This window comes from Bufo bufo, chromosome 3, assembly GCF_905171765.1.
Source record: "Bufo bufo chromosome 3, aBufBuf1.1, whole genome shotgun sequence".
NCBI lineage: Eukaryota > Metazoa > Chordata > Amphibia > Anura > Bufonidae > Bufo > Bufo bufo.
The window spans coordinates 489218885-489229938 of NC_053391.1; the positions used below are offsets into that span (position 1 = coordinate 489218885).

The 11054-nt window shown below is 40.3% G+C and overlaps 1 protein-coding gene across 1 annotated transcript in view; it reads left to right on the forward strand.

The window, feature by feature from the left end:
* The window catches only part of UGGT2 (UDP-glucose glycoprotein glucosyltransferase 2), a 499843-nt gene extending 488989 nt beyond the window's left edge, over positions 1-10854 (forward strand). Inside the window, exons 38-39 of the mRNA XM_040425306.1 lie at positions 4452-4596; positions 10182-10854. Coding sequence (XP_040281240.1) covers positions 4452-4596; positions 10182-10204 — 168 coding nt within the window. The 3' untranslated portion in view covers positions 10205-10854. The remainder of the gene's footprint in view (positions 1-4451; positions 4597-10181) is intronic.
* The last annotated feature ends 200 nt before the right edge of the window (positions 10855-11054 follow it).

The following is an 11054-nucleotide window of genomic DNA, read 5'->3' on the forward strand; positions in this document are numbered from 1 at the left end:
TGGTGATTTTACACGGGCAGATATCTATCCATTAAATGAGCTCCAATCATGTATTATCACCAATCGGCAAACAATCAGATTGTACATGCAGCCATTCATTTACATTAATGTTGGAAGCACATTCCGTTTACATGGGGAGATGTGCTGCTGACAAAAGATACTTTATATGCATAGGCCTTAAGCCACACCCCTGTTATAAGCCACTCCCCCTTTCAATACCCTTTTCAGAACCATCTAGTTAGGTGTGAAAGTGTAGAAAACACATAATAAATTTGGTGCAAGTATTTATGTCAGTTTGCCAGAATGCTACCATAATTAGCTTAGTAAATCCCCAGCCATGCTTTCAGTGCCCCCGCTAATTTCCTGCTGAGCTCTGACATGTCAGGCCTCATTCTTGCATGTATTAGTAGAGCTAATGTTTATAGACATTTGAAATAGCATATTTGTACTAGGGTATGGCAAAGCCAGTGCAAGACTATGTTTACTATGATGCAGGTCTTTCAAATTCCAAACTGAGTATGTATCTGAAAACTGGAATTTCATAATTTAGTGTTTCACCATGTTTAAGAAGTTTTTCCTTTGAATTGTGCTCCCAGCATATAAAGTCGAAAGTGTCTAAGGCTACATCCACATCTTCAAAAGGAATCGGAAAAGTGGCTCACCCCCCTATAGCTATGTATAGGTGCTTGAACCTAAAATTGAATCACCCTATTCAATACAAAAACACTAAACAAATTTGAATGGATAGGTAAGCACTCAACAGAATACTGGAATTGCTGTATCCAGCATATGCCAAACACCACAAGCGCCCCACGGATCCCATTTGCTATAATAAGGTCTGCCAGGTTTCCTCCATGAATACCAGCATTTTGCCAAACAAAATACCGCTGCATACCTCTAATGTACTGTTAATTTAACTTATATTTCCTGGAACTGTGAATTTTTTTACTTTTATATAATAAATATCATAAGTATGGATGAGCACAGCTAGTTTAACATGATGAACCTTTATCTGAGTTCATCCTTATAGTGAGTACATAAAATAAGCACTTCCGTTACTGATACTACAACCATCTGCATCCATTATGAACGGATCCGTTGTATTGTCTCAACATAGCCAAGACGGATCCGTCATGAACTCCATTGAAAGTCAATGGGGGACGGATTCATTTTCTATTGTGTCAGATAGTGTCAGAGAAAACGGATCCGCCCCCATGACAGAAAGAAAACCGCAGCATGCTACGGTTTGCTCTCCGGTATGAGAACGCATTTTGGAGCATTCTGTTCTGTTCAGTTACGTTTTGTCCCCATTGACAATGAATGGGGACAAAACGGAAGTGTTTTTTTCTGGTATTGAGACCCTATGACGGATCTCAATACCGTAAAATAGAAACGCTAGTGTGAAAGTATCCTTAAATCTACAACTCCCTAAATGCACAATTGCTTGGCTGTTCTCAGAACTCCATAGAAATGAATGGAGCATGCTGGGAGTCGTAGTTTCACCACAGCTGGAGTGCCAGAGGTTAGCCATCACTGGTCTATAGAGATCTCTTTACTGCAGTTATATATTATTCTAAACCTGCCTGTGATAAGGAGATATCACCTCGGTGTATAGATAAGACAGGATCCACCATTCACAATAGGTGATTGTGAGAGCTTATCTATTCTTTCCTTGTACAATGACCTCTGCACAGGTCACAGAGCATGTCTTTAAGACTCTACTATAGAAGTCAATGAGGTCCCCTCCTGTCCATTGTGCCTATGGACCATGGGGCTGCCGTAAAGCGATTTTTTAATGCTTTGTAAATGCTGTTAAGAAGAGCTCAGGCAAGATGGCAGCCCCCATAATAATGTTCAGGAAATATAATTAAAAAATCTACAATCAGAAAATATTCTTGTTAGAATGGAAGGCACACTGATTGCGACCAAAATTTTATTCACAGATTTGTTATAAAAATTTCGGCACAAATCCGTTCCATGTGAACATACATGAAAAGAATAGTTTCTCCATTGATTGTAGTGCTGGGGGTCCTTCCACTCAAGTGTTACATCAAGTGTTCATTTACTCTGTGCATCTGGAGGAATCTTCTTCAGGTCCTACTACAAATGACACACATTAGTTCTACCCACTCAATATAATGTGTAAGGCTAGGGTTTATGTCTCAGTGGGTTCTGCATTTTCTCGCAGGCCTGGTTTCTAACACTTGGCTCAAGTGAAAGCACAATGTCTGCAGATCTGCCTGGCCAGGTATTTTAGTGAGGTCCCCGTTTGCAGCCAGCTAGTGACCCTTAATCTCTTGGATCTTATGTTATATTGCCGATCCATCTTGGTTCTGTAGAGTTTCTTGGCGTTTCCGTTTTGTACAGTAAGCTACACTTTCCAGATGGTTGAATATATCTTTCTGACATTTAGTTTTCTTTACAGTATTAGAAAATGGCTTCCTCTTTGTTTTCCGTTTTTAATCGAATGCGGCATCCTCTTGTTCCACCTGTGCCTAAAGGGATCAAGCCTAATAAGCCATGGGAAAGATCTTATCCGTAGGCTTGGAATTTTCATTCTATAGCAAATGTGTTGAGGAAAAAAGCTGAGAGAAAATGTACAGCACACCGCCTGGGAGCATGTCTTATTCTGTAAATGCTCAATTTGTGGAAGTCAATAAACTATGCTGTAATCTGTCAAGGGCTAGAAAGTAGAATTGCATTATTGCCTGGGGTAGTCAGACAAAAAAAATGACAGCTATTCAAACAGCACCTTAAGATCTTGAGAGCTTGGGGTAGAATATATTGATTTAAGGAGATATCTGCAGTAATATGAGTGTACAGGATACACATCTGCAGTTATTGTATTGTTTTGTGCTTTTGAAGAGAAAAATAATTCCAAAGTGGCATTTTATAGCCGGCGCAGTTTGCATCTCCTTCTGTAATATTTTGCCGTCTTATTGGTTTTCAGATCAAGCTTTCCCTAGTATTCGGACACATCATTTTTTTCCCCTCAAAGAATACACAATTTAAATAAAAAGAGAAACTGTATGTATGAGTTCAGTGGTGTGTAACATCATTTGTGTAAGAGAAAACATGTCCACAGGTAATGTCAGGTCAGAGGGAAGGCAAACAAAACCATTACCTGGTTTCAGAGTAGAATTTCATGCCGTCACCCTATGCCAATATATTACGAGAACACCGAAGACGAAAAGTGCATTATGTCAACACTTTATGGTTAATAATATCAGCTATATCGTACATCATAAGTAAAAAACTGATGTATTTGGTAAAGACAAAAAACACCACATGACACCTACTGGGGTCAAAAGTAACACAGTTGGACCAATGTAGATACAAAATAAAATGCAGGCAGCATAAGTAACAAGGCCACAATGGAGGGATACAGATATATAGACCCGGTAGGTGCCGCAAACACCAGCCCGAACAAGGGGACAGAGGTTAATAATGTAATATATATATTATCGGTGCACCCCCATTAAACAGGCATTTCGGGATAAAAAAAGGGACATGCTCCATATATATTATATAGCATTAAATGTGGCAAATTATATATCTTGGCAAAATTTTGTTTTTTACTGGTTGCCTCCTCGTGCTGATGTTTTTTTTTTTTTCCCTTAAATTCCAGAGGATAGATGATCCATAGTTACATCTATATGCTGAAAACTACAATTCCCATGATGTCTCAAGTGATGTGTCACATAATATGGCTTCTATTAGTTGCTGTAAGAAATGTGATTAATGACATGCTGTGCATTAGTGGAGTTACCTTGTAGAGATCGGGCGCCTGCGCAGTAGCATTCACTGTTCAGCATGCATTGCAGCTACAGCAGCACAAGCTCAGTATCTAGGATTAGCAACCCAGCCCAATGTACGGCATGTGATGGTAGTCATGCCATGCTTGGGGGAGTTACTTTACAGAGATACATACACGTGATGGATGTACATGGCTCAGCAGTGCATATCAGTAAAGTACGGTAAGTGAATGTAAATATGAAAAAAGGTGGAAAGAATAATGGTAAGAATACAATAAAAACCACTAAAAGCAAGAGCAATGGAATTATAAACTCACTGGGCAATGTGCCCTTCAAATTTAAGGTAACACCGCTGTAAACTGAAATCTTCCATTATAATACTTTATTCAGGAACCCATGAAACTCCCTACTGAGGTAAGCAGTCGCTGAAAGCATGACTGGACTCTGGTAATATGTCACCCACATCCAGCCATTGTATGAAGAGTGTCAGGGTGCTAACCATGTGTCTCCTAAGCCAGTAAGAAGAGCTAGATACTCCCATAAGCCTATACCTGGTGCAGATGGCCTTGGTTTTGGTGGGCACCTAGGCCCTGGTTAAGTAGGGCATCTATGGAGACTAATAGTAGCTATTTTGGTTGCAGTCTACATAAATGAAAAGGCAATTGATCTTACAAGCTGTTATATCTTCAACCACAGTGCAACAATCCCAAAACTAAGGAACCCAAATTAAAAGCTGCAGCACGAATTGTTCCTGAATGGACCGACTATGACAATGAGATCCGTCAACTTTTGAAGAGGATAGAGGAGCAGAAAACAAATGGAACACAAGTAGCTCCTAAAGGTAAGAGAATGCCCAGGAGAATTAGTTCATCCCCTACTAACTAAAAGACATTTATATATAATGACGGTGGGGTGAGAAGTCATAAGTGGGTCTTCACAATGGTACATAGCAGGACTCCCATCACATGTCATTATGTATTATATCATAGGCCTCTGGTGCTTTTATAATACATGAGCAGGATGCAGCAGGTTTCCTTTAGCCTTTACTCTAATATATACCGGAGTAGTTTTTATATATCATATTGCTATGGTGTACTGTTACAAGAAGGTATATATATATATATATATATATATATATATATATTCCTTTCCATATTGATGGTTGCTTTACAGATCCTTTAGTCTTGATACAATAAACCAAATTTTCCAAACTGTTGAATATATCCCAGATCGATATATCTTACTGCCAGGCGGAGGTGCTATTGCTGTCTTGGGGGCAGTAGGAAAAAAAGAAGAGGGTTAATCCTGTACTCCTATGGAGGGTTATATAGGGTAAAGGCCAGAGTGGATATAGATGTATTACAAATGAGAGAACATGTCCTATAGTAGGGCATATAATAAAAGAACAGAATCCGAAAAAGAGTAAGGCAGCCGAAAGTGTTAAACTATAAGCAGAAACGCTATATGGAAAGAAATATTCCAGCTCACCTATCTGGTCTTTTGTATAGTCCCGGCTCCAGAGGCCCTGGGGAAGTGTTCCCGTGGCAGGCAGTGAAAAGTTAAGGAAGGATCCCGGAGACAGATAAAGTCCTCTTTCAGCTCTTCTTTATTAGTTATAAGCAGTAGACAGACATAACCATCAGATACACGGCAGGATTGACGCGTTTCGGGTGAGTACCCTTAGTCGTAACAAATTGCTAAGTGTGGCCCCTCAATATAAAGGAGTTGAAATCACCCCTCCTCCAATAGGGAGGGACTGGTTTCAAGCAACATCCGTTACAGCACACCTAGACACACCTTTTTTCTCAGCTTACATCAATCAATTTGTGATTAGTAAAAACACTGTGTGAACCTTCATTTGACCTGTTAACCCCGGGTTACCCCGTGTCTTCGTTCAGCAGAAACCGCACAGTGTGAATACTCCATTGGTTCATTTATAAAAAACATATAATATATATAAAAAAAAAACTGATACAAATATTTGTACAAAAGCAAATTCAAATAAAATGGCTTCTTGCCTTTCGGCATATTCTGATCCATTATCTGGTACTAACAATCACTAAACGGACCTGTCTGGACATATAATAAATGAGAGAATAGAAGTAGGAATGCAAAGACACCACCATCGCAATATCAAGCTGAGAGTTTTAAACCACTTACAAAATATTACAAGATAAGTAAAATATCTAGTGAAACATGACAAGTAATTGCAATAATTCTGGGTGCATTTATCAAAAGGTATCCTGCACCACCAGGATAAGTAGAAGAAACCACTCTATCTGACCAGCGTTGTGAGAACATCGATGAACAGAGATGCGCACAAGTCCCGGTAATAGGAGCTCCCACATATTATATACTGTTATTGGGATCATGTAAAACTGTCCTGTCCCCTTTGACATTAGTAAGATAAACATAAGAAAGATATATACCCACCCAAATAAAAATATGGTGGACATAGTATATTGATAATAATATACAATGTTTAACGCCTTATTATGTGCACCTGATAATTCACTGATAAATATATATGAGTTCTTTTTTGAGGTTGAGACCCTTTGGAACCCTAGTCCCCAGTCTGAAGATCCAGTAGGCCTCACGAAGAAGAATTTTCTTCCGATGATCACCGCCCCTTTTCGGAGCTAATACTCGCTCGATGGCATACGTCTGGAAAAATGATACCTGGCGGGCATGGACATGTATGAAGTGCCTTGCTATGTTTGAAATATTTAAAATGTTGGGGTTACTGATATAATTGAGATGTTCTAATACTCGACTTTTAAACCTGCGAGCTGTACTTCCCACGTACATCAGGTCACACTGGGTGCATCGGATGACATAAATGACACCTTCCGTGTTACAATTGATGTACGTGCGAATTGGAAAGTTGCATGAATGATCTGCATTATCAAATGATTTTGTAAGTAGTACATAGTCGCAGGTTTTACAGCGAGTATTTCCACATTTTGTAAATCCTTTGTAAATAAAAAGTGCTTACCTATTCTGTTTGATGACGATATTTTATATCAAGCACTCAAATCAGGTTGCAGAATTGTCTCTAGAAGGGCCCCTACCCTGTCCAGTTCGCTGTCCCCATCTCTCTACACTGCCAGCAGCAGGGGAACACATCCTAAGCCAAGTTGGCTTATTTACAAAGGATTTACAAAATGTGGAAATACTCGCTGTAAAACCTGCGACTATGTACTACTTACAAAATCATTTGATAATGCAGATCATTCATGCAACTTTCCAATTCGCACGTACATCAATTGTAACACGGAAGGTGTCATTTATGTCATCCGATGCACCCAGTGTGATTTGATGTACGTGGGAAGTACAGTTCGCAGGTTTAAAAGTCGAGTATTAGAACATCTCAATTATATCAGTAACCCCAACATTTTAAATATTTCAAACATAGCAAGGCACTTCATACATGTCCATGCCCGCCAGGTATCATTTTTCCAGACGTATGCCATCGAGCGAGTATTAGCTCCGAAAAGGGGCGGTGATCATCGGAAGAAAATTCTTCTTCGTGAGGCCTACTGGATCTTCAGACTGGGGACTAGGGTTCCAAAGGGTCTCAACCTCAAAAAAGAACTCATATATATTTATCAGTGAATTATCAGGTGCACATAATAAGGCGTTAAACATTGTATATTATTATCAATATACTATGTCCACCATATTTTTATTTGGGTGGGTATATATCTTTCTTATGTTTATCTTACTAATGTCAAAGGGGACAGGACAGTTTTACATGATCCCAATAACAGTATATAATATGTGGGAGCTCCTATTACCGGGACTTGTGCGCATCTCTGTTCATCGATGTTCTCACAACGCTGGTCAGATAGAGTGGTTTCTTCTACTTATCCTGGTGGTGCAGGATACCTTTTGATAAATGTACCCAGAATTATTGCAATTACTTGTCATGTTTCACTAGATATTTTACTTATCTTGTAATATTTTGTAAGTGGTTTAAAACTCTCAGCTTGATATTGCGATGGTGGTGTCTTTGCATTCCTACTCCTATTCTCTCATTTATTATATGTCCAGACAGGTCCGTTTAGTGATTGTTAGTACCAGATAATGGATCAGAATATGCCGAAAGGCAAGAAGCCATTTTATTTGAATTTGCTTTTGTACAAATATTTGTATCAGGTTTTTTTTTATATATATTATATGTTTTTTATAAATGAACCAATGGAGTATTCACACTGTGCGGTTTCTGCTGAACGAAGACACGGGGTAACCCGGGGTTAACAGGTCAAATGAAGGTTCACACAGTGTTTTTACTAATCACAAATTGATTGATGTAAGCTGAGAAAAAAGGTGTGTCTAGGTGTGCTGCAACGGATGTTGCTTGAAACCAGTCCCTCCCTATTGGAGGAGGGGTGATTTCAACTCCTTTATATTGAGGGGCCACACTTAGCAATTTGTTACGACTAAGGGTACTCACCCGAAACGCGTCAATCCTGCCGTGTATCTGATGGTTATGTCTGTCTTCTGCTTATAACTAATAAAGAAGAGCTGAAAGAGGACTTTATCTGTCGCCGGGATCCTTCCTTAACTTTTCAGAAACGCTATATAGTGACAATAGAATAGAGGAAATAGAGAAAAAAGATACACCTGATGGCGCCAAACTATTGGGGGCAGTAGCCAGTAGCAAGTCTTCCCATTTTAGCCCCACTCCCAAATAATTATCACCATCATAAGTATCTGACGCATACCACTAAATATAAATAGTAAGGGCTGTATTAAGGCTTTATTACACTGGCCGATATTTTGGGTGATAATCGCTATGAAGCGTTCACATGAACGCTCGTTAGCGATTATCTTGCAGTGTAATATTGCCGCCAATTGCCCGATGAATTTGCAAACGTTTGTTCGTTGGGCAATTCTGTTTTTCAAACATGCTTAAAAATCAGCACTTGCCGGCGGCAGATCGTGCTGTCTAATAGACAGCATGGTGATTAGCGATGGCATAACGATCGCTCCTCCCATTCTGTGGAGGAGATTGCTGCATTTTATAGCAGCAGTCGCCTCCACTAGCTAGCAGGCGATTGCTCGGAGGTAGTGGCGTACATAGAGAAGTAAGGGCCCCATAGCAAGGATCAAACTAGGCCCCCACACAGGACAGAAGGGTATCCACCTAAACCCCTTTCAATGACCCTTGGGCCATTTTTCCACTGCCTCATTTGCTAAATGTTGTTACTTTAGAGCAGGCATCCTCAAACTGCGGCTCTCCAGCTGTTGTAAAACTACAACCCCCACAATGCCCTGCTGTAGGCTGATACCTGTACGCTGTTCGGGCATGCTGGGAGTTGTAGTTTTGCAACAGCTGGAGAGCCGCAGTTTGAGGATGTCTGCTTTAGAGGGTAGAGTCCTGACCAAGTTTTTCACTCCCAGTAGAAGAGAAGATGATCCCAACTGGGCCCCCTCTTGCCCTGGGCCCCATAGCAGTTGCATGGTCTGCCGCTATGGTAGATCCGCCCCAGCTTGGAGGGAATGCTTCCCTCCTGACAAACGCTTGCTCAATCGGCCTGTGTAATAGAGGCTTAAAAGGCTTCCGTCACCCCCCTAAAGTCATTTTATTTTTTTGGGCTCCTTAAAATCCTTATGCTGCGATTTATCAATATATAGGGCTCTTACTCATTTTCGTTCAGTAGTTTCTTAAAAAAAAATGGACTTTTGTAATATGTAAATTACCTCTCTACCAGCAAGTAGGGCGGCTACTTGCTGGTAGCAGCCGCATCCTCCTTTCATAATGACGCCCCCTCCTCATGTTGATTGACAGGGCCAGCGAACGTGCTCGTCCTCTGGCTGGCCCTGTCTGCGTTCAAAATCTCGCGCCTGCGCCGTACCGGTCTTCAGTCGGCGCAGGCGCACTGAGAGGAGGACGCTCGCTCGGCCGCTCCTTCCTCAATGCGCCTGCGCCGATGACGTCACATCTACACCCGGCGCAGGTGCACTGAGGAAGGAGCGGCCGAGCGAGCGTCCTCCGACTGAAGACCGGTACGGCGAAGGTGCGAGATTTAAAACGCATTTAGAACGCGTCATTATGAAAGGAGGATGCGGCTGCTACCAGCAAGTAGCCGCCCTACTTGCTGGTAGAGAGGTAATTTACATATTATAAAAGTCAATTTTTTGAAGAAACTACTGAACGAAAATGAGTAAGAGCCCTATATATTGATAAATCGCAGCATGAGGATTTTAAGGAGCCCAAAAAAAAATATGACTTTAGGGGGGTGACAGAAGCCCTTTAAGGCTGTAACATGACCAATTACTACTAATGTATACAGCATTAACAGAAGATTTAGAAATGTATAACCGCTAATCGTTGACATTGGCGCTCTCACGTTCCTTATGCACTGAATAGAAGATCCTGTAAAGGCTTCACAATGTCTTATTTTCTCTTGTTTTCTGCAGGCTTAAATCACGATGAACTTTAGCAAATTTCAATTTCACGGTGGAAAGTAAAGTCCTCCCAACTGACCCTTCATTCTACAGGAGACTGTTGAAGTAGTGGTGACCTTATTTGCTGGATACTGGGATATATATGGACCTATTTTTTGATCCTCGAGAGAGACCTGTTTATTAGGAGTCCTTTATTAATATGATTTTTTTTTTTTATGTCTGGTAATACAGTGATGGTATTGCTGACATCTGATCTGATTCCCTGCACTGTAATGTACCAGTGTGTTTTCTCTGATACATGGGTGTACAGCTCCTTCCAGTAACTGGCAGTGTAGACTATATGAGACAGATTTATCAGCATTGTCGCTGAGATAGCTTAAGGTGCCATGTAAATACTGACTTCAAATGTTCCACAGATAATGTTCAGTCTCTCTACTGCTGCAGACAGTTGGGTAGCAGATACCTGTTCTGCCCTTAGTGTGTCATGTCTTTGTCATACGCCTTTTTTGATGAAAATAGCATAAAACATGTTGCAGCTGCTCAGCACATATGCTCACTGGTGGTTTTTGGCCAGTTTTACAACTGACACATGAATGTGTTTTTTCTGCTGTAAATTTAGTTTCGTACATTTTTCATGTAAGTACAAGCATTGTTGTTATAAACTACGTGTTCATATTCACTTTTATGTATTTTATTTGTCTGTTTAATCATACCTATTTATTTTTTTTACTCGTTTTATTGAACGAATCATCAGAGAAGTTCAAAGAACATCAGTGTACATGAAGGTCAATGAGACATTCAAATACATAAACAGTACCATATACATACCAATATCAATAAAGGTGAGATGACAATTCACGTATGTAAAACATGTACAGAGCAATC